The sequence below is a fragment of the Condylostylus longicornis genome, unplaced genomic scaffold (assembly GCF_029603195.1).
Source record: "Condylostylus longicornis isolate FDR11 unplaced genomic scaffold, ASM2960319v2 ptg000017l, whole genome shotgun sequence".
NCBI classification, from domain to species: domain Eukaryota; kingdom Metazoa; phylum Arthropoda; class Insecta; order Diptera; family Dolichopodidae; genus Condylostylus; species Condylostylus longicornis.
In genome coordinates this window covers 1,606,180-1,632,550 of record NW_026577986.1, presented here as the reverse complement: position 1 = coordinate 1,632,550, position 26,371 = coordinate 1,606,180, and the positions used below count along the sequence as shown (strand labels likewise).

General features: G+C 23.3%; 1 protein-coding gene across 5 annotated transcripts in view; it reads left to right on the top strand.

Annotated features, from left to right (window-relative positions):
- LOC129606150 (leupaxin) overlaps window positions 1-26,371 on the top strand; it is a 102,644-nt gene that overhangs the window by 20,115 nt on the left and 56,158 nt on the right. The window contains exon 1 of one of the 5 annotated variants that reach the window (XM_055516275.1): window positions 22,272-22,455. The exons of 1 other annotated variant lie outside the window; for it this stretch is intronic. In XM_055516275.1, coding sequence (XP_055372250.1) covers window positions 22,371-22,455 — 85 coding nt within the window. In that variant the 5' untranslated portion in view covers window positions 22,272-22,370. Of the gene's footprint in view, window positions 1-22,271; window positions 22,456-26,371 lie in introns of those variants that run through there. 3 more of the 5 variants (XM_055516278.1, XM_055516280.1, XM_055516281.1) reach the window with 3 other exon arrangements.

Below are 26,371 nucleotides of genomic sequence, written 5' to 3'. Positions count from 1 at the left end.
TTAGATGTGCACGAACACAATTTATTTATATTTTTGTTTTATTTCCCTCTTTGTTTTTGTTTAAAAATTTAATTGATTCCATATTATTCCAACTTAGTAAGTAATAGCTACTTTCAGTATAAAAAATTTTTATACTTATTCAAATTGAATAGAAAATAATAACAAAAATAAATAAATTGTCACCCCGCCATTGATTTTGTAAAATCATTAAAAAATATGTATTTAGAAATAGCACGCTTCTATTTTACAATTATAGAACAAAAAATAAAAAAAGAACGCATTTTAATTTTTTTAGCGGTCGAATAAGTATTTGTTTTCTTGAATAATCTTACAAAAACGAAAACCTATAAAAAAATTCGGAACAAATATAAAGAATAAAAATAAAATCGCGAATTTCAATTTAAATCAATTCCGACCTATTTGAATTCTAAAGAATATTTTTATACATATGTACATATGTATGTATATGCGTACGTAAATAAAATATTTGAATATAAATAGAAACACTTGAAACAACGTGTTGGATTTTATTTGTTTTTTGTTTAAAACTTTACAATTAATAAAAGACGAATTCAATTCAAGAGAAATAAGAAACAATTTTTAAAATTTCAAGTTTTCCAATAAATTTCAATTATAGTTCTGATTGCAAATTTATAAAATTTTCTTTCTATCATATGAAATTGTGGAACTAAAGCAAAAGAAAAATTAAAATGCCTACGTAATTGTAAATAGATTTAATTGAGTGTAATAGGTAATTTTTTAAGCTTTTGTTTTTTAAAATTAAAATGTAAATGTCGAAATCGGTTTATAAGTTTTCGACATGGTTTTTATTCTACATTTTGAAGTAACTTTTTGCAAATTTTGACTATAGATACTGTCAACAATTGGTGCGTTTATTATAATATTTCAATTATTATTCATGATACGCCCAAACAAAATTATTTAGATACATTAAATGGCATGATCCCGACATTAAATTGATAGTTCCGAAGCGTGAAATTAATTAGTCACCGAACGCAATTTTTGTTAAATTTGTCAAGCACTAATAATCTTAATGTGTTGTCAGAGTTCCATTATTTTAATGTTGAAAGGAAAAAATAAACTGAGTTAATTAGACCCTTTAACATAGAACAAATATTATGGGCAGGTGTCCATTTACCATTATCTCGTGATATTTTTTTTCGTTTTAAGTTGACTTTTAATAGATTTCTAATATTTGTTCTAACTAGTGAAAAAATTTTAATAATTTCGGCATTGAAACCATTTTCAACTGCTTTTACTGTTGCCGGAAATTTGGAACTATTTGCATATTAGCAAGGTTAAACTGATATTTAGCCTTTAGACCTTTAGCAATTTGTTACTCAAACAAGAATATAAACAACTTTCTACACAATATACTGGCAAAAATTTTAAAGCTTATAATTCTTCTCACTTGAAAACTGTTTTTATATGAATACCTACTTATGAAGGCATTTACTTTCTTCTAATTCTATGATTAAAATTTAATTAATAGATTAAGGACCATATTCTTTAGGCATAGGTTCTTAAAATTTTTATTAACTCTTTGATAGTACCTTGTTCTATATGTACATAGATACAGTATCAGTCAATTATTGAGGAACTCTTAAATTCTATTTAAGAAATCCTTTATAAATTTTTTAAATTTTTCTTATTATATTTTTTTACAATAAAAAAAATAATTTATTTTATTACTCAATTCATTTAGCATATTAATTGTTTCACTTTTAATTAAAATTTTTCAATATTACAATTTTTTTTTTAATTTCCATGTGCCATTTTAAATTAAAAATTTCATATTTTAATTAATTAAAATATATTCAACTCTTATATTTATGAATTGGGATGTACAATTTAGGAATAATATTCTGTTCATTTTGTACTAATTTTAAAGTTAGGGTATGAAATTCATATTGTATTTGATACGCTCTAATAGGAACCTTTCAAACTAATAATTTTAGTTAGATATGTAGGCCCATTATCACAATTTGTAAGAAAATTTTTATTTCTTATTTTGATTCTTAGTAATTAAAGGTTATTAATTCGACAACTTTTTGGTCATTTTTTTTAAATAATTTTTGAAAACGTAGACTGGCGTTAACATTAAATTTGATTAGCATTTCATTCATTAATTTGATTTTTTTTTTTTTCAAAACAATGGGAGAAAAAAATCATTTTTAATTCATTTAATTTAATTTAGTAATAAATTAGAAAAGTTAAATCTAAAGTGGCAGAAAAAAAAACAAAAGTGAAAAATAACTTGTTGAACTGGTCAAAAGTATATTTTAGTTAATTTTAATTTATACATGTATAGATTAAGCTAGAATATTCTAAAAAAAAATATATGTGTGTTTTTAATTTCTTCATAATATTGTTAATTAACATACATTCCTACATATGATTAATATTTATATTTTAAATATTCTATATAAAAATATTACAAATAATTTTTTGGTAACGCAAAATTTTGCGACTAAGAAACAAGTTTAGTATTACAGGAAATTCGTATAAATAAGAATAAATAAATAAATTAAGATGTCTAGTCTTTTCAGGTGTCTTAAATTTACTATTATTATTAGAGATTAAAACTTATTTATTTAAAATTAAAATTTTTCATGGATTTATATGTTAATAAAATAAATGACAAATCACATGCTCATTATGGATTAAGAAGATAGATGTTTAGGTGTTATTAATTAATACCTACATAATAAGAAATAATTTAATTAAGTATTAAAAAATAATATTAAAATATAATTATGAAATTTTAATATACAACATGAATTTCTTTATTAGAAATGTCCACTGTATATGCAAAAATTATTTATGCAGCTTTTTTCCAAGCTACATAGATATACTGTTGTATAACGTCCCAAGCTACATAATAAGCAATAAGACAATACGATTTAAGTCTATTTTACATAATATACAGGCTATTTATGTATTTAAATTCCTAAATTTAAAATTTAAATTGACTCAAAATATGATTCAATTCTATCAAACCTGATCTGGTCACACTTAATGGCCATCAAAAATGTTGATTTTCAACAAATTCAATTTTAATTTTACAATATTTTTTTCAAAATTGTTCATATCTTAACAATTCTTAAACAGTATAACACAAATTAAAAGGAAAATACTTACTATATTTGTCACAATTTTTTCTCTAAGTTCCGCACATTTTCCGCAGATTGGCTTTATTTTCATTATTATTAATTTTTTATATTGATTAATACGGAACTACAACTTCTAGGTTAGGTAGCCTTGCCTTTTTATAGATTTTTGTGACAAAATAAAATTTAAACGCTTCCAAAGGGTCGCTTTTGCAATTTTATTTTTTATTGTCGATTTCAGTGAAAATTCCAAATAATTTCCAAAATATGCATATAGATTTATTTGTGTGTACATAAGTATATAAAGAAACTGTAAATTCTTTTTCTTCTTATGTCAGTTAAATAGTTACGTCGAAATAAATTGAGTATAGTTAAGTAGTTACGTCGAATAAATTGAGTAAAATCAAAAGCCAAACGAAAAATAATTATATGACTTAGTTGCACTTTGAATTTACAAAAACACCACATAAATGTTTTTTACGCTTTTGTTTTTCTTTAAAATCAATTTGAAGTAAATCATATGTAAGTACTCAAATCATGGTTATTAAAATAAGCATTCCTATACAGTGTTATTACAATCAATATGCAATTATTATTCATTTTGTAGGTATAACGATAGCGTATAGTTAAGTGAAAAAAACACTTAATTAAAGGTAACTTTTGTGGTTAAAAAATTTTTGGTTTTTTCTTTCCTCTTTCCTCTCTTACAATAAATACATTAATATTGTATAAAATTACATTTCGCTATTATAAATTTATGATATTCAATATTTACGATATGATACGATAAAAACAAAAACTAAGAATAAAAAATATCAAAAGCATGGAAATTAAAAGCATTGCAACAGCTTTCTTTGATATCAAATACATTTTCTGAGAGGAAATTTAGTTATTCAATTAAAAAGTTATGAAAAATAGAAACATTAAAATTTCTATAATATTGAATAGAGGAAAGAAAAGTAGAAAAATAAAAATAATTTTCAATTATAATTTTCCTATAATATTTTTTCTATACTTTTCTTTTTATTTCTCTTTGAAATTTGAGAATCGAGAAAAAGAATCTAAAAATTCTAAATTTATATCGATTTTGATTTTATCAATAAATAATTATAAAACAACAGCTGCTTTTTATTACATCAAATATTTCTATTTTTTATTATCATTAAATTATAATGTGTGCACAAAATTTTCATGTCAAATTTTCTTTAGGGGAGATATACGAGTATTAGAGGAATGTCCGATGTAGTGAAATGATTTCGTAGGAATTTGTGAAAATTTGATCACTTTTATTTAATCAATTAACTATTGTTCTTGCGAACCATTAGAATTTTGCTAGAAAAAATAGTTTTACCCTATAGCTTATACTACATTTAGTGTATACAGAGTCACTTTTTCAAGATATAAATCAAGTGTGTTAAAAGAACACGTATGTATGTATTTGAAATTCCCATTGTAGCATTTCTATGGAAAATGAAACATGGATTATGATAAGGAATTTTTGGTTCAATTCTTTTTGCTCCCGTTGAAGTGGGCGACACTTTGTTGGATAAACTAAACGCTGTATTAATTAAGTAATATTTGATTTTCTGTAAAATAAAAAGTAGAATATATATGAATATATATATGTATCTGATTTGATGACTAGTTTCTACTACTTATTATATATTCTCTGTTTTCATGTATTAATTAAGCATATCATGTTTAGATTCCAAATAAACATAGTTATGTAAAAATATAGATCATTAATTATTATTTTTTTCAAACAACTATGAAGAGATGAAAGGCGTATTACAGAAGCGAACTGTTTTTTTCTTCCGCCTTCTATGCCTCAGTTGTAATACGTTTCTTAAGTGTTAAAAATTCCGTTATGCATTCGTCAATACCACGAATAACAAGTATAATTATGTACAGAAAACAGTTGTACGTATGTATGTATATATGTGTTGTTTTTATACTTACTGTAAGTATTGAATAATTTCTTTTCCTTGAAATTCTACGAGTATTATGAACGAAAAATGATGAAAATAAATTGGAGTTGATTACAATGGATTTGTTTCCATATGCATCAGTATATCGATGTACGCTTATGATTATAAAATATGTATTATCATAAATTTTCATAATTAATAATTTATTTGACAAAAATAATGATAAGTAACACTTGTAATAAATATAAAAATGCTACTTTATTGCCTCATTTAAATTAAAATGGTAACATATATGTACTTACTTGACGACAATAACGTATCGATTCAAATCAAGCAGTTAATAATAATTTCTAAAGTGTTAGTTGTTTGTATAATAATGCTAGGTTGTATCGTCACAAAAATTAATTAACAAATGAAACAGTTTCCATAAAGAATATGATATATTTAGAGTTTTAAAGGGAAAGAAAAGTATCACCACTATCAATTAAAAATTCCGACTAAAAATACAAGTTTTCGGCTATAGATAGAAGAAAATATCATATTTTCAAATATGGGCATAAATTTATGATATTTTTAAAAAAGAAAATTATTTGTTTTTTTTTTATTTTATTTTGTTATTTTCACATAATTAATGATGACAACTTCCTATATTTTAAAAGCGAACCAATTCGATTAATTAATAATTTTCGGAAGTTTGTTTTTTTCTAAAATATAGACTTTCATAAATTCTATAGCAGTTGTGTTTTATTTAAATAAGATCCTATATAAAGTCAGTGTAAAGAAAAAGACAATTCGAAAAATTAGGCTATACTGATTTAATTTTTGACATAGATTTGCTTTTGTTTGAAAATAAAAAGGATTAACATAATTTTCTTCCTGTCTATCTTTCAATCTTTTTGCATAACTTCCTATAAAATGAAGAAAACGGGTGCGACCACCAAAGAGAATAAATTGATTAATTAATTTAGATTTTTGTCTTGTTATGAAATTGATTAATTTTTAATACGAAATTTAAAACAAACAATGAAAAATAAAATGCTGTGATTCAGTATAAGCTGTAAATTTAAAAATGATTTTTCTTCACTATGACAATATTTTAAAGCTCGCTTTTTTTTACAAATGGCATATGATCCGTGGTCGATCGTAAGAGAGAATTACGAAAGAAACGTAAGCCTGAAACTCTTAACTGACACAGAGTTTATCCGAATTTTCCTATAGAAGTGATTTTCAAAGTTTATCTGAATTTTCCTATAGGGAAAGTCAGATCCAGCTCTGGAATCGGATCAGAAACTTAAATTTTTTTTTGAATACGTGATTACATAATGTACAGTATATACTTTGCCTTTTAAAATGTGTGGTGTAGACAAAGTTTTTTATCGGAAGTCAAGATTCAAACCACAAAAACTAAAGCCAAATTTAGGTACTATAGCACCCAAAATTAAAGAACACATTGAAATACTTGATGTAAAGAGTTGTGTTTGAGTCAATTGTTATCTGCATTCATTAAAAAATTTAGCTTAAGCTCTGAGCAATCATATAACTTAAATAAGGCGAAAATCAAAAAAACTAGTCAAGTCAATACGTTAGTTTTGGATTGTAATTCAAAAACAAACTCTTAAGTATTCTTACAAATTTTTAACCAGAAATTTATGTAACTATGCCAGATCTTTATATCAAAACATCTATGTCACAATTAAAAAACTGATCATCATCAACTAAGAGAACACCCTGTACACAGAATATCAAAAGAATTTCTTTCTAAAATTATCAAATGTTCAAAATATTTTGATTTATTTTTAGTAGTCCTCCGTACTATATTTTTCGTTCAAAGTCCTATATATACATATTATAAATTAAGGAAGTAAGAAGACTAATGAGAAATTAGATTAGGGAAATGAGAACAACTTTTGCTTTTCATTAACTTCAAATTCTAAAATAAACAATAGAATTTACGTGACATTAATATAGTGGATTGTATGTTAGTAGTAAAGGTTTACCTAACTATATAATAATTATAGGACATTAATCATTGTAAACTTAATTGTTTTTATGATTAATTATTTATTCAACATTTTAGTTTGAAATCAAATTGTAATAATATGCAAAACATGATAATGCAAATCATTTGTGCAATAAAAATAACAGAAAATCGAATTAATTGAAAACGCACAAACGATTTTTAATTGACGCTAATAAGGGCAAAATTCATATACGTGCATTATTTTAACGAATGCTTGTATAGCGTGCAATTAGCCGTGCGCATTTAAAATGTTCATGTGTTATTCCATAGTGAAATTTCTATTACAAGGAAAAAAATTATTTATAGTTGTACGCACCTATTCAATGCATAACAGCAATACTTTTGCTTGCACGTTAAATTGTTGTACCTTATTATTATTAATTGTATAATTTTAGACATTAAAATTTGAAGTCACGTATAACAAAAAACAACCAAATATAAGTTATGTAATTTCATTAAATTAATTTTGTTATAACATTAAATAAAATAAAATTTAGGAAATAATACAAATACACGGACACATGATCATTGTGTTGTATACGAAAATTATTTTATAATTAGTTTAAGAAAAAAAAATTAATGTGTCTACAATTGAGCTAAACAATAGAAATAATAAAATTAATTCTAATTAATTTCAATTCTTTACATTTAAACCATTATTTACAATAAATGTTAAAATTCAATCAATTAATCATTAAGCACAATAATCATTAGTATAAAATTTATAAATAAATTGTTCACAAATTAAAATTCGTTTCACATCATTAGCACCAAAAATTGATTATTTGGTTTAAAGTTTTGAAAGAGCAATCTACATGGAACAAAAACAAATTAAAAATAAAGTTCAAATGTCAAATTTTATTAATAATTTCTTGAATAATTGTTTTCCAATTCAAATTGCAATTTCGTTTTTTAGAAAAACTCATATATAAATCGTATATGTATAACACTCCCTTAATATATGTATATTTCTAAAATTAACACCAGTTGGTGTTTAAAATGTATCAGCTGAGTGCGTATACAGGAAATCAAAATATTTATGAATTAGAATTCAAACCAAATAAGAAATTACTTCGCATTTTCTAAAAAAAATCAATAATTTTGGCTTCGAAAGTATAATGAATTTATAATTCGTAAATAGAAGAGAATACAATTTATTATAACATATAAATTTTTTACATTATGTTTTTGTAACATAAATTGCTTATAGGACATTAGCAAGAGATTAGGAACATTAATTTGACTTTACAACTTTAATATTGATTGCACGGTTTACAAACTGTTTTGTTTTACTTATAGATTGTATAAATAATGTATTTATTAGGTAAGAAAACAAATCTTTTAGTTAATTTTGAATTTTTATAATCCATAGAACGAAAACAAGCCTGTATGTAACTTACATTTTTTAGAAAAAACACGATTTATGTCAAAAGTTTGTCTGGCAAAGGATTTATAAAAATGTTATTTGAGCTTGTAATTCTATTTGTTAGTCGGGTAAATCTAAGTAACTTTTATAAGCTGATACACTGAACGAAAAACTTACGTAAAATCACCTAAGAATCGAGTATAACATACCTAAGAACTTAGGTCGAAATGAGCCAACTTATATCTTGCGTAATATAGCCAAGAAACTTAAGTAAAAAAAAAAATCCAAAATTTAACTAAGTTATATGTTATTCTTACTTAGTTTCTTCGTTGAAATTGAAAATAAAACTTTGTTATATCACCTAAGATAATTACCTAAGTCTTAGGCTGCAAAAAATTTACCTAAATTTTTTAACTTAAACTTAGGTGATATTTGCTTACGTCACAAAAATGATGACGTATGTACCGAAGTTCTTAGGTAATTGTTGCCTTAGCTTAAGGTAAAAATTAACTTAGTCTATGTAAATTTTGTCTAAAAACTTCGATAAAATTCAACTTTGAACTTTGATAATTCACCTAAGGAACAAAGGTAAATTATTAACCATTTTCTTTGGCAAATCAACTAAATTTCTTTGGTAGGATATTACCTATTTTCTTAGGTAATTTAACTAAAAGACTTTGGTGAAAAATAACTTTTTTCTTAGGTAATTTAATTAAAAGACTTAGGTAAAAAGTAGCTATTTTCTTAGGCAACTAAAATACTAATCTTTGGTAAAATATTACCTTCTTCTTAGGTAACTTTCTCAAAGTATACCTAAGTTGAAAGATAATGAAATATAATTATAAATATTTACCATTAAAATCTTTCCCATAAATTAACTATAAATATTTTAAAATAATTTATAAATGAATTATAATTCATTTTTATATGAATTAACTATATTAATATTGTTCATTTTCACGTACCTATTTCAACTAATTTCTTGATATTTGTACAAGGATATTTTATTATTTAATTCAAAAACAAATATTTCTGTTTTTCAAATTCATTAAATAAAACTTTTATTTTATATGTTCCTGATTAGTTTTACAAGTTTTTTAGTGATTTACAACTTATAAATTAAAACTAAAGCAAAATTATAATTAAAAAATGCAACATTTGTCTTTAAAAATTCTTTATACACTTTAAAATTCGAAAAAAACATAAAAAGTTTTACTTTTCCCCATTATTGGGAAAATAAGTACAAATAATTACTTTGTTTGCTGACATTTAAATTAGAAATATTAAAATGACATTTTTACCGTTTACTAAAAAAATCTGTTCTTTAATCATTTTTTAATTAATTTTTTAGTGTTGGCTATGCAATTACATTGAATTCTGCGTGGAGGTTTATTAAAAATGTGCACAAAATCTATCTTTTATATTATACACACATATATATTATAATAAATTTACACAAGTGCTTTTTATAAATTCTGCAATAAGCTTAATTTAAAATTTTCAAATAAAGAAAATGGAATATAATGTAAATGTATCTTTTCTTAAGAATTTATTTTTGTTTTTAATTGTTACATATTTTAGTATAAGTTTGCAACTCTTAACTGAAAACACATTTTCTAACATTACGACTTATTGTAATAGTTTTACATGAAAATTAAAAAAAACTAGAATCACTTTTATGAATTCTTGCTTACTACTTTTAATAAATTTTATTTTAAGTATTCTTGTATTTCAGCTGGTATAGGATTAAATGAAAAATAACACAATTTTAATTAACGTTTAATTTTAATTACGTTAATTAATATTTCGTTTATATTTTAATGATGTTAAAAAAATAAAAAAATGTTTAAATTTAAAGAATAGATAAAATTGTTTTATTTATCGTCTTACAACTTCATAACAACTGAAATATTAGAATACAAAACAAACTTTAGACATAGAAAATATTAGAGAAAACTTACATATTTAAATAAGATCATTCAAATCTTTTATAAATGTATCCACTATAGGAATTGCTACTGTTTGCGTTTGAATATCAAAAAGGAATTTCTGTATGAAAGTCCAAAATGAAACGCTTTCATTTGGATATTTTAAATTCAGCGTGTACATTAACTTAAAGCAAAATTGTATCGTTTCGACGTATGACTCAAAAGCAAATTTAATGTCATCTAAGCAAACGTAGAAAATGTTATATTCGAATTCTTTTCCGACTATAACTATAAAAGGCTGCAATGTTGATTTTTCTTTTATGCAATTTGTTCTTTTTTCTGCAATAATTTTATCTACATCACTTGCTTGAGATACAGGCATGGTGAAAGATTCTTGAGTATCTTTAATTGTATATTTTATAAAGGACCCTTGAAAAACCTTAGTGTGAGGAATTAAAATTGCGTGTAGTAATCTCATGAAACATATGTTTAAGTTATCTAAAATTATATACATAAATACTTGAGTTAAGTGCATATTAGGAAAAGGATATTTCAAAAATTTAGATATCTTACCTGAGCTAAGAGAATGCTTTTTTTCAATGGTTTTTTTAAGGAAACCCTTGCATTTTATATCTTTAACCCTCTCAGAAAAAATTTTCTCTGCAACCTCGCAAAATTTTTCCCATTTCGAAAAATTGAAATTGTTTTCGGGGTACGAAAACATATAATCGATATTTACCTGAGATTATTTAAATTTTATAAAATTAATTAACACTTTATTCTTCATATTTAAAATAAAAAAACATACCAGTTCAGGAGCTCTTGAGCATTTGAATAATGGCCAATCTTTTAAAATTTCCTGTAGAGTCATATTATTTTCGTCCAATTTTTTTTTCCTATACAAAATTGTTTGGTTCCATTTTTTTAGCACTTGCTCCCAATCCCTGATATATTTTAATTCAGCCGAAATTCTTTTGAGTTCCTCAAAGTCAGCACTCGTTTCACTAGGATTTATATTTTCGAAATCTTCAGCAAGTTTTCGTTTTCGGTTTTGGTTCACAGTTTTTTTGAGTAAGCGTTGCCTATTTTGATAACGATCCCATAATTTTCCTTTCGGCGGATTTTTTTTATTATCTTGACTAAAGTAAGTAACCTATTTCCAACAAGTAAAATATTTGAAGGCACAAATGGAAAAAAATATTTTGAAAGTTTTTCGCTAATTACCACACTTTCAGTTGGGAAAATATTAATAATCTGTTCCGCCAAATCCTTACACTGATTAACGGTTATTTTCTTCTCATTTTCTACCACATGCTGTATAATATGATGCACGATCCAAGTTCTATCATCGGGTGTTAGTTTTTGTGTTTCCTCATACTTCTTTAACAAGGATTTACTTTGCTCAGCTTTTTCCAAAATACTCAACACGCTAAACGTCTGTTAATTTAAAAATTTATTTCAAAAATATCAGTAAAGTTAACAAAATTCGAATGGCAGCACACATTTCAGATAATTTATATGCTGAAATAAGTACTACCATTTAAAGAATATGCCACACGAAAAGTTAAATTTATTAGTTTTTTATATTAATTTAAATTTTCGAGCAGACGAATTTCAATATTTTGATATTTAACACTTCATTTGAAAAACATTTAAGCATCGTGAAGAAGTACGTGAAACGTTGGCCTGAAAGAATAATTGTCTTTAATTTTGTAATATACATATGTAAAATATATAATAAATAATTCTAATGTAAGATATGTCATGTGTCCAAAATGATATGTCGATAATACTATGTTATTATCTGACATATAAGGTAATGTTATATATAAGATAATAACACGGAACAATTACATGACAGAATTGAAATTTTGATGTGTGTTTGTAATGTTATAAAAAAAATATTGAAAAAACTTTTGTACTTACTTCTGAGTAGTGACTGCAGGTCGAAGACGGTGTTTTTTCTCCAATATTAGCAAGCCACTGATGAATCGGAGAATTAACATTTTTAGAAGCTCCGGGCCATGATTGGGGTTTCAAATTATATATTCCCTTCAATATAATGAATGTGTAGAAGTTTAACGAAAGTAGTTTTTAAAAAATAGTAATATTATGTCACATGGCAAAATGTATGAAGTGCGACTATTTTACTTAAAGTTTTGTTTTATACTTTCTTCTTAATACTTACACATTCATTTTGCCAATCCCCAAGTTTATGTTCAAATATAATTTTAATGTCGAAGTTTTGCCCACTAAAAATTTCATCTACATGCCTTTCTTTCATATACATTAGTACTTCCAGAGTAACCCTTTTTGCTAAAACAAACTCTTAATTAAAAACAAAATATTTTAAATAAATTGAGTTTAAGCTTACATTTTAAGACTTCATAAAGATCGTCAAATAAATCCCATTTTCTCAATAAATCAGCAAGTGGATCATTTGTTGCAGAAAAAATTTCAGCTTGGTCAGAAGTTTTATTTGCGTTTTCAGAACTGGAACTAAATATCAAATCTGAGTTTTCCAATGTGACATAGGTAGGATTAAGAAATTTGCCATCGTTGTTTACATTTACATCCATTTTCTATATAATGTACAAAGAATTTGTTTTTCGTTAAAATTAAAAATATCTTTTTAGCCTTATTAATAATTTGCCGTTCGGAAGCAAATGTGAATTTATAGGTGGACCATTGAAAGCATTTAGATGTAAAATCTCCAAAAAATTTTCATCTTCACTTATAATTTCAAAAGAAACATAATGATCTAAAAAGTTTGATGATTTTTTGCGGCACGTTATATACAAGTTTTTTTCAAAAACAATTGCACATTTTTCTATTTCATAGATAATTGTTTTTCGGGAATTTTTTATAATAGATAAAGGTGCGAACACAATATGAAAAAATTAATTTTTCTGGTATATTCGCATTGAAACTTTTTTTCTGTAAAAAAAACTTTCAGTGTGAATATACCAAAAAAATTATCGCTTCCAAAATTTGTTTTTTATTTTTTAGAAGATTTACACATTTAAGTATAAACACGGTATGCATATGTATGTACCTGCTTACATAATTATACATTAAATTTCAAAATTCGTGTATGTACATACATATGTACGTAATAAATGCATAGAAAAATTATATGTATATAAATGCACGCGCCAATAAATTAAGAATTTCTCTTTGTACTAAATTGAAATATTTCATTAGGAGATTACGAATACAATCTAATTCTTAATAATAATTAATCAATAAATCTAATAATAATTAACCAATAAACTGAATTATTTATTAGAAAAATAAACTTTCACAATGTTAATTAATTTTTGTATTCAAATTTGTACTTATGGAAGTAACCTACAATTGAAATATTTCAATTTTGTATAAGTAGGAAATCATAATTGATTCTTAAATTGCACATTTGAGCAAATGCAATCAATATGAAGCTTTTACCTTAATTCAGATTAACTTGAAATTAAATTGAAACTGTAAATGTTTAAAAAATTACTTCTATTCACTAAATATTTACCTTCTTAACACCTTTATTGACGAAAACTTTAAATTAAAATTGCAAAAAATCAAATATGTTTTTCATACAAAATCAAACACTTTCTTTTTAATTTTTATAAAAAACGGCACTTTTACAACAACTTTAAAACTTTAAAATATTTAAAAATTACTTATAAGTATTAACGACGCGTCACCAGCAAATGCAAATTGAGTACTGATTAAATCTCCTATAATTTCATATACACGCATAAATACGAATGCATATGTGTAAAAAGTGGCGGCTTAAATTACCTAAGAACTAGGTTAAATTTTAATGTCATTTGTAAGATTTTAAAGCAATTTAACGAAGAACTTAGGCCAATTCTGGTTTTTAATTATTTCTGTATTTGGGTATCGGATGATTTTACAGTTACTTTTTCACGCTTTTATTTGTATATGGGTTATCGTTTATGTGATATAGTAGCAGTTAATGTAATATATCAATTTTGTAGTGCTTTACTACATGGTGCTCTGTTTAATGTTATACTTAAATAAAATTTTTTCGCACAGCATCTACAGATGTTCCGAAAATTATAGACCAATACCTAAATTAAGCTTAATAAATTTTGACAAATAAACACAATAATGAAAACTCATTATTTTCATGATAATGTTTTCATTTTTTTCATTTTAATGTTATTATTAAATTCTATTAGTTAGTTATTAGGATTAATCCCAATAGTTACAAAAAAAACAAGAATAAAGTCATTTATTGCTTATATATTTATATAATTATTCCTGAGATTTGCATTAATGTATACTTATATGATAAATAGCAAATTTTTAAAAATATGTATATTATGCACTACTCTAATATATTCGAAAAGTTTAAATTATAAACGTTTTATTGCAAAATACAATAAAATGTTAAAAAAAGAAACAATTAGACCAAAATGTATAAAAACAGTGTATAAAAAATGTCTTAACATTTTTTTTAATGACAACTTACTTCATCTGTAACGAAAAATTAAATTTGTAAAACTTTTTTTATTTTCTCAACTGAAATAAGTCTAATGTTTATATAGAAACTTAAACTTTATTTGTAAAAGTTCAAACCACGTGCTTTTAGCATTTGAAATAAGTTTAATAATTTTTTTTTAAGTATTAATACATTATTTATTAATTAAATATTAATTGTTTCTCAATTAAATTTTGGTTTTATCTTAATTTTAAAATATTCTAGATATAAATACAACACATTATTAAAAACCGTATATGGGGTATGATGGCACTGCAGATGAAGTTTGGGGCTTATTAATATTTCTAGAACAAACCAGTGAAAGTAATGAAAAAAATATAAAAATGTAATAATCAACCTGCAATATTTATTAATTAGTCATTACGTCATGATTTATTTTCTGTGCAGCAAATTTTTTTCTCACATATTCTTTTTAAAAATATTTTAGGAAGTTAATAGTAATTAGCAACAAAGTCAATAACTTTTTTCAAAAATTTAAATTTTTAGAACCTCAAATAGGTTTTGGTTTTAAATAAACCGAATTTAAACCAAAATCTTGGAAAATAATAAAACTTAATTGAGTATAATAAAATAATAATGAAAATAATAACAATAAGAATTGAGTAGTAATTTTTTAAAAAAATAGTTTTGCACAAACTTTTCTATGAACGACTGTGTATATATACATATACTGAAAAACTTCTATGTTCAATTTGTTAAAAATCTCCACTGTGTGCTTTTTTTTGAAAAAATGTTTTTTACATACACATAGGCAAAGTTCTATTTATATATGTGGCTATATATATGTGGCTCAGTTGAATTAACCAATAACTTAGGCAAACTACAACTTTATTTTAACAAACACAATTAAAAATATTAGCAGGGTTATTAATAATAACTTAGTTCTTAGGTGTTTTAACTAAAACTTTGTTGAACATAAATATTTTTGCCGGTATTCTGTCGCCATGCTAATTTTATGTTTTATTAGCATTAGAGTTTATGTGTATAATCAAATTTTCAAGTAGGTTTTTAGGAGACTTAATTTTACAGTTAGCTTTTGTGTTCGATAATTGACTACGAAGCTTTGTTAAAATAGCCAATAACTTAGGCAAACTACAACTTTATTTTAACAAATACAATTAAAAATATTAGCAGGTTTATTAATAATAACTTAGTTCTTAGGTGTTTTAACTAAAACTTTGTTGAACATAAATATTTTTACCGGTATTCTGTTTTATTAGCATCAGACTTTAAGTATATAATCAAGTTTTAAAAAATGTTTTTAGGAAACTTAAATTTACAGTTAACTTTACAGTTACATTTAATTTTACAGTTAACTTTTACGTTCGATAATTGACTAAGAAGCTTAGTTAAATTACCTTAGAACTTAGATGAGCCGTAATAAAATGTATTTACGGTCGCAAATAACATAGTTCCCGCATTTTTAAAAAATTGAATCAAGAACTTAGGTAATAAAACAACTAAAATCTTAGGTAAAATACCATAGTTCTTAGGCAGATAAGTAAAAATTTTGTCATAAAAAATTTTACAAAAAAAATTTTTGTTTTTTGAAATTTTTTTTGCTGGTTTACAAAAGAACTTAGGTAATTTTCCAATTTCTTAGTTGTTTTTACCAACAAAATTTTTATTTTTTTGAAATAGTGAAACACCTAAGTGCACTTAGGTATATTACCGTAGACTTTGTTAACTAAGTTAACCAATAACTTAGGTGATTTTACAGAAGATTTTAGTTTCCATATAAAAAAAAATACCTAAGCAAACTTAGGCATATTACCTAAGATTAGGTCACTTAGATCTTAGGTGATTTTATCTAAGTTTTAAAACTCCATACAAAAATTAATACCTAAGCTCACTTCGTCAATTTTACGTAAGTTTTTTGGTTCAGTGTATGTAAACTTTATTAAAAATTTTCGATGTAAGATTATCTCGCTTTGCAGGTTTCAAAGCTATATGAATATTAAAAATGCCATAAATACATCCCGAATTCACAGTTTTTTAACAGAAACTTAAATAAATTTTTCAATAAAATCTTCCCATATTTTGTTTTATATATTTTGGATTTAATAAGAGCACTCCATTTTATTTTAAAGAATATCAATCGCTTTCGTTCTCAAATTATTAACCATAGTTTGGAATCGAAACTCATGAACAAAACTGCTTTAAAACAAATAAAATCGATTGAAAAACTTTATGCAGCTTCAATTTTTGCGCAAATATAAAGTTGCACGTGATGTCTCCACTTGTCTTGTTAATGTCTTTAAAATGTCTTCAAAATATGTCTTATTGAACTAAATTCATTGTCTTTTCGACTTATTTAATTTGTGTTTGCTTGAAGCTTAAACTAAATTTTTTATTATAATGGAGATTAAATTGTATAATTTGTATGGGTTTAATAATTACATAAAATCAAATATCGTACGCTATTTCAAATATGTATAAAATAGATCCACGCACTTTGCAACAACAAAATTTATTTAAATATTTTTAATTTTTTGTAGTAAAGTTAATGGAAACCTTGATTCTTTCGTCATATTAAAAATGTCATCGAAAACAAATTAAAAGTGAAAAACACATAAATTTGCATATATTTAGGCGAATTCTTGTATATGTACATAATTAAAAGAACCGAGCCGTTATTATATTTCAAACCTACAACTACATATATACGTATATTTCGATTTCAAATATCGTATACAAATGTCGTATTTACGACAAAATGTAGAGTTTTCTTACATTTTTGACACTTCTTTTTCTGAATTTTTTAAAAAAAGAAAAAATTATGATTTATTTTGTAAAACATTGATAATAACAAATTTATGAATCAATGACCATAACAAAATTTGCCACCAAAAATAAATAAGTAAAAAAAAATGAACTATTTTTAAATTTAATTTAAATAAAAAAACATAAATAACATTAGTTTGACTCGTTTTTTTTTTCTATTTTGTATTTTTCTTTTTATTTTTTTCTAAATTTGGTTCTCAATAATGCTAAATATACCTGCCAAAAATTATAAAAACGGTGTCAAAATCGTAGGCGGTATCTTTCAAAGTCTTATTCATCAAATAATTTTGAGTCCAAAAAAAATACATGCATACACAAATATATAAAAAAAAGTTTAAGGTTAAGGAAAATTAAATTTTTCACAATGAAAATTGAAAAAAAATAAAAATAAAAATAACATAAATTTTTTGAAATGATTACAAATGTACCAAATGGTTAAAATTAAACAGCAAATTATATTTTAAAATAAATTTATTTTAAATGTTTATTTACCTAAAATGATTGAATGAAAAATTTTCTTCTATACATTCGATTAATAATTGCTTCTGTTTTATGATCATTTTCGTTATTATTATGAGCTACTATTATTTTGATTTTATTAAGTTATTTTACCAAATACATAATATTTCGAAATTACATCATTAAAAATATTTTTGATGAAAATTTATTTTTATGAGGAAATTTGCTGCTTTTTTGTGTTTTTTTAATTAAATCTGTGGCCACAAGGGAAATGTTTATAAAAACAACTTAGAACGAATTGGAAATTTCGTCACATTGGAATAAATTATTCATGTTCAAAATTTGGAATTAATATTTAATTTAGAGCATTCTTTTTGAAATTTGGTGAAACAAAAGATTGGCTAATACGCCACTTGCAAATAAATATTTTTTTGGAAGGACATAAATTTCAATTTTAAAGAAAATGTTATTTCTAGTTAAATTTGAAAAAAAAATTAATATAGGCACACTTTCAAAACTCAGCAAAAACTGGAATAGTTCAATAAAAAGTTTAACTTAAATTCTATACAATTCGAAACTAATAATTTTGGTATATATATTGCTTTTCCATATTTTCGCAATTCTTCATAACCAGATCATTATATTATTGGTTCAAAAAATGAATTGCTTTTACTTTGTTTTAAAATTAGAAATAATCAAGTTATACTATTGAACTTTGGGTTAGTAAAAAGGCATTTTATTGAATCAAAGTTCTTATAATTATAACTAATAGCCTCAACAATTATTTAAATTTAACTAAGAGTTAATTAATAAGATTCTAATTAGAATTTATTTTATCTAAAATATACTTTTTATAACAATTACTAAAGGTTATGCGAAAACAATATTTCATATTTTTATGTTTAATGTTCATAAAAAAATGAAGAAAATTTTAATATTGTGAAAATAGAAAAATTTTTGAAATTTTTTGACATTTTTTACGACAATTTTTTAATTTGTGTCTTTTAACATTTTTAATTTATTACAAAAAAAAAAAAAGATTATTATTTTTATTCTTTTGTTCTATGCCAAGTTCCTATGGAAATTCAAAATAAATTATTTTTTAATAACTCTTTTCAAACAAACTCTGTTATAAAATATTCAATCATAAAATTTGTTTTTATCTACATAATATTCAAAATCACACTTTCACGTATGCATGTTTGGAAAATTGTCAACTGTGCTTTTCAACATACTTGTTCCTATAACGTGTTGCTGTAATTTCAAAAATCTCATGAATACATAACATAACTTATTGAAGTTACTTCAAAAATTCAGTCAATTATCTACAAAATGTTTCGGTTAATTTACTTTATTTACTTTGTGTTATTAATAATGGTTTTCTTTTCTTGAAATTTGATTGTATTGTCAAAGTCGAAACACAGCAATTGTCTTATGTTTTTAAAGTTTATTTGTTGTTTGGGATAAATCATGCAAGTATTTTTAAATTTTACTTTCTTTTAATTAATTGGCCAATGTACATTTATGTTGTTTACACACTGTCTTTCTCCAGATTGGTCAATTCACAATAATTACGTATATAGGTATTTCGTTTAAAAGATTATGAATTAAAATTCATAATTTTTCTCTTATGTCTAATTCATAATTGAAAAATAACTATTACTGTTTTGTAGTATTTCATATTTGTTTCACATAACTTTAAAAATCAGGAAGTAAACTTGAATTTTCCAAATTTTAATTATTTGTATATGAAAAGTACATTATGTATTATGTTATAAATTGTACTTATATGTACGTATGTACACGTATGAAATTTATAACAGACAGGGAAAATACGACATTCTAGTGCCAAAATTTTCAAAAAAGAAAAATAATAATAAAACATTAAAAATATCACAAAATGAGCAATAATTCTGCCAAAAATTATAATGTTTGATTATACATTATAATTTTCATTTATTTAATTCATAAAGTAAAAGAAAAAAAAAATCGTGGGTGCAAAAAAAAAAAAGCAATAATAAAACTTTTAAAATTTCGAAGATCAAAAAAACTTTTTAGTTTTCTACGTTTTTGTCAAAAAAAAAAAACAACAAAAACGTCATAAAATTTTTCACTTAACTTTTCACTATTAATAAAAATCTCAGTATAACAGTATGACGGTATAGTATATAAAATAAATATTGGTGAACATTTTACAAATACAACGAAACCAACTTCGAATTTTTCCTCAACATTGAATTAAATTTTTGACAGAAAAAAATTCGTATATCTAGCAATCAGTCAACATTTTATTCAATCATCTCATAGTGTTCATATCATCTGAAAAAAAAAAATAATAAAAAATAAACAAAAATAACATAAAAATAATAACAGTAAATAATTTAATATAGTGTTTATATTTTCCTAGTTTTTGTTTTACCGTTGCATTTACAATTATAAATTTCTGTTAATAATAATTAGGCGGGAAAAAAATGGATACTGTTTTTATGGGCACTTTATGATTTCATCTTCCTAATTGTTTGCCAATTTGTTGCAAATTATCTTTTTTTTTATTGCTTTCAAATTTTTCATACAGTGTTGTTAATAAATACACGGATTTGGTTTTTTTTTTGCTCTTAAATGTGTGATATAGTAAAAAGTTAATTTTAAAGCACCATTTTAATTAAAGTTATCGAGTCAATTTTAAATAAAAGTTGTTAATATCTTATAAATAATTAATTTGACAGATAATGGAATATGTACGCGTGTTAGAAATTTGATTTATGTGCTATTGATTTATATGGTTGTTCAATGTCCATATTGAAAAATAATATGAATAACGAAATTTTATTGATGTATATTAAAAATTAATTATTACCATTTTTGTGCAAAATTAAAATTTAAATTGATTCTCATGTTACTAAATTAATTGCAGTGATTATAATTTTATTTTTCTAATAAAAATTTAATAAAACAATTTTTTTATTTGGATATTCGGAAAAATCACAAGTTTCATTTGAAAGCTCAAATTATCTCGAGTGACAAAAAAAATGAGTTTTTCTTGTACTCGTACTTGTGAACACCAACGAAGTCTATGTCGGTGAAGTTTATATGCTACTATAATTATTTTTCTTCTGTTTTCATTTAAGAAAGTCAGTCCCCCTTACAAATGATTAAATAAAAAACATTTCTTATGAAAATTTGTTTGCAAATTCATTTTCACTAAAATTTCGTTTCATTCTTAAACTCTTACAAATAAAGTGAAAAACATTTTTTTTCTCTTAAATTTTCATTTAATTTTCAACTCAATTGAACTCAATGTAACAGTTTCTCTATTTTGTTTTATGCCAAAAATAAATGCGTTCTAAAAATTTGAATTGCACTCTGTTTGCATTCAATGTAATATTTACATAGCCTGAAAATATTTTAATAACAAAAATTTTATAAATTTAATTAATTAATTGCTAATCATTTGGCATTATACAACATTTGACATTTTTGACTGACAAAATTGACATTTTATCAAAAAAAAAAAAATTTTTCAATTTGCAAATTAATACAATGTAAAATTTATGATTGACTCTCTGATATTCAAGCGAAACATTAATGGAAAATGAAATGAAAATATTTTTTGGCGAAATATTAAAAATGGAAAAATAGAAAATAAAATACGGAAATTTCCTCCTTACCCAATAAAAATTTGTCCAACAAGTTTGTATGTAAAAATTAAAATATTTTTAAAATAAATAAATTTTAATCTACAAATAAAATTAAAAAGTCGAAAAAAAAAGACAAGAATAAAAAAAACTTAAAATACAATATTAAAGAAATTAAAAGTTTATTTTTAAAAAAAAATACAAAAACAATATTTTTAAAATAAAAGCACCAGCACATTATTAATTATTGTTCCAAAAAATTTTTGACAAGTTTTATTTAAAAAATAAAAAAAAAAAACAAAAGTAGGAAAAGTCAAAAAAAAATTAAAATGTCTAAAAATAATTTCTAATTTCAGAGACAGAAAAAAAAAAACTAGAAAAAATAATAAAACAAATTGTAAAAAAAAATTATTTTACAGAATTTTTAACATTTTATGAATAATTAAAAATTAAAAGAAGAGTAAAATAATTTTCTAATTAAAATTTTCTAATTATTTTAAATCTCGTTTTATTTTTGTGATATCTACTATTTTAATTTATAATCTTAGTTAATTTAAATTTATTAATTATATTTAAAAAAAAATATTAAAAACAATTATGGATAGAACAATGTATGGTAAATATGATCCAGCTGCTAGACAGCCATACAGATGTGTCAGAGAGAAAGGAATATCACCTGGTTGTAAGTAAACAAAAAAAATAATTTGAGGTTATAAAATAAAAATGAACCAAAAATTTTCAATGTTAAATTTATAATTTAGAGCTTTTTATATCAAGTTTAAAATTTCGTAAATTATAGTAAGATTTAATGACTCTAAACAAAAATTGTTATTAATTAAATATTACGCACCAATATTTACGCAGTTTGCCTAAATAAATTTTATAGTATATATTCGCAAAATTATTTGGCCAAATTCATATACGATGTACGGATATTTGCTTTTCAAGCTATTCAATAGTGCTAAATAATGATTATCAGTAAAACTAACCTAAGCTTATTTAAGCTTATTTGGAGAATGTAAAAATTCAATATGTTACCGCAAGAAGCATAAATAAAATTGAAATCGTCTTAAATCATTCTAAAGATCAACTAAAATCATAAAGTGGAAAATATCCTTCAAAATATTCGACCTATTTATTTTTTGGAAAAGCAGTACAATTCTCAAGAAAAATTCTCATAAAATCTGATATGAGACTGATAAAATTTATTACAGAAAGAAAAACTAAAAATAGGTATCAAACAAAAATTTTAGCCTAAACACCAAACATAAACTTGTTGTTTGACTTTTTCAAATTATTTCAAAAAATTGCTTAAATTTTTGTACTCAATTAACTCAAAACGACGAATTCTGATTAGGGAGTTTTACCTTATTGTCATAAATTATCACAATTGCAAATTATAATTCAAAAAAAAAAATTAACAATTCCATCATACTCGTAATTCCATTTTCTAATAAATTTTGTATTTTCATATTAAATTCACACTCTAAAAGATACGAGTATATTCATAAACAATATAGTGTAACACCTGTTGTCATCATAATATTAAGATATCAACACTTCAACATACATAATTTTACTGTAATTTCGTGTATGTTTGTTATTCTCTCTCTTATACAAGATAATGAATTATATGTAACTTAATTTCGGAAAATTTTCCGAATTTCCGAATATTTTCAAAACTATTAAAAAAAAAGAAAAATGGTTTGTGCCTTAACTAAAATGAATTTTATATTCGAAAAAGCTTTTGGAATATTTTTTTATATGTTTTCTTTTTACAGTTTTTGTTTTTTATATAAAATTGTTACTCGTATTCAACTTGGTTATCATTTACTCCGCCACAAACATAACATTTTTGAATTTTGATTGTGGGTGACGTTATTCATCACCCACAGCAACAGCATTAGAAAATTTTTATTTTATAAAATTGGAATTTTATACATTTTATTTTTTCTATCATTTCTCATTTATGAATTTATGATTTATATTTGTGGGAGCGCAAATATTATATGGTAAAAGTATAGAAAGCAACAACTTAGCATTATTAAAACTCACTATTAAATATTTTTTATATAATATTGTACATATACATACATGCATACATGCATACATGCCGAATAATATTGAATTTTCATTGATAAAAGCTTCTAATATCTGGTAGTAATATCTAAGTATATGTATGTGTGTGTAGATATGCAAATATAAAAAAAATGCAATTATGCAATAAATTTTTAGATTCATTTATCGAAGTGAGAAAATCTTTGAAATTCTATAAATACTTAATGCCCGAGATAGAATAAAAATTGTTTATTAGTTGAGTACGAATAGAAATTTAGAAATTAAGAAAGTTCTGGAATTAATATCCAACTAAAATATATAGAGAAAAATTACAAAAGCATTGAAGAAGAATAAATCAGAAAAGGTGTTTTCGATTTCGTTCCTATTATAGAAACTTTTTAATTGGAACTGTCAAATTAATCTTTATCAGACATAGGTAACATATTATCATGAGAGAAAATATTTGGATAATAATAAGCGAACATAATTTCAAGTACAATTTTAGTGATATTGCAAAAGCAAATATTAGAGAATGAAAACTCATAATAAAATGTGAAATTGGTTGTCTCAAAATTATTTATTTATGATCAGGAAGAATAACAACAAATACCTCAATCTATCAACAAATAATATTAAACTCAAAGAACAAGTTCGTTTTAATAGTAGCGTTCGTGAAATTATTTTCAGAATCTGTTCACTTCATTTTTCATAATTATTAAAATTAAATTATTCGTAACCCAGTAACATATTATTAATATAAATAAAAAATGTACATACATACATATATGCATACAATATAGCGAAATATATAATTTCAATTAGAAGAAATTGAATTTTAATTGATTGATCTCCCATCGATTTTTCAAATTTCAATTTATTTTTAACCTTTTTAAAATTTTCTAAAATTTCTATGTACACATTATTTATAATTTTATGTGTATATGTATACGAATTATGTACCCACATAATATAACATACTTACTCAGAGTAAATTCTAGTTTTTGCATCTATTCATATATGTATGTTATTTATGCTTATATACTTATAGTTAGTATGCTAATGTTTTTATATTTTTTTTTTTTCATTGAGCACATGTGCTAAAGATTACGTGATACGTGCTGCTCACAATTTTAAATTTTGTACTTTATGCACATAGTAAGAAATTATGATGTAAGCAAAATTTGTTTATAATTTTATTTTTATGTACTTATGTAGGTAATATATGTATGTATACATAGCATATAATCACTTATTTAAATACATGTGCATACATCAAAGTTTTATAACACCTATGAAATTACAAAAAAAGAAAAAAAAAACAAAACTTGGAGAAACTGGATTTAAAATATAATTAGAATTTGTTTATTTGTTATGTTGTGATTGTATTTTTTAATACATAATTACTCTGTTTTATATACGAACGTTCGCAGTTGTTGATGAATTTTTAACCTCAACCGCCTTCAATATTCATATATTTTAATTATAAATGTTTATATGTACCTATACAAAATAACATGTAAACAATAATGCGGCGGCGGTAGTAGTGGTTTCACTTTTTGTTTTATTTTTTCTCTCTGCCTCTATATTTTATGTAAATATATTTTCTCTATAAAAAGTCTTGAATAAAATTGTATGTATATTTTTAAGAATAGAGTTTTTTGTTCTTAAATTATTAGTATAGGGTGCATTGAAAATTTTCTTATAAACCTGGTAAATGATTACATTTTTAATAATATTTCATTAAGCTATCAGAAAATATTACGGATTAAAGATTTGAGATAACTATTTTCCCATTTTGAATGTTTTAAGAAGTCTTTTACTACAATAGTATGTACAGTTTTTATCGGGATGTTCTTTAATTTTCAGTAATGGTTTATGGTAAATTTTGCTTCTACAATTTTGCGAAATTTCTTGAGCTTGTCAGGCAAAGTAAATGGTTATGTTTAGGACAGGCTGATGTTTATAGAATGTGATTTTTGTATGAATTTAAAATGAAATTTACATTTTACCACTTAGTTTTTTAATACAACAAATTTCTTTGAGAAAAAATAAATGCATTTTATCTTCAATTTATGAATCTTAATATGCATAATATGTATAACAGTTTACATGTTACGAACAATATTCTATAATGAAATCAAAGCACCCTATAAAAATTCACTTTTTGTTTTTATAAATTTTTTCATTAAAGTACACAATAGAATTTATTTCAATTATAAACAAAGTATGTATTTTATCCAATGTTAAAAGTAAGAAAAATGTGCTGGAGTGTTAAAATGAATATTTTTATTATAACATTTTTGTTGTTGTTTTTTTTTTAAATTAAAAATTTCAATATTTATTTATTGCCGTCATCAAGAATATGAACTTGATTTTAATTTTCATAAAGTATTCAGAAAGAATTCTTCAGTCTTAAACGGAACGAACTTAAGTAAAGTTTAACAAAAAATTTAAACATTATAAAAAATTTAAAAAAAAAATCGGTAATCAATAAAATATCAAAAATTTATTCGGACTTATTTTTCTGGTTTTTGAAATTA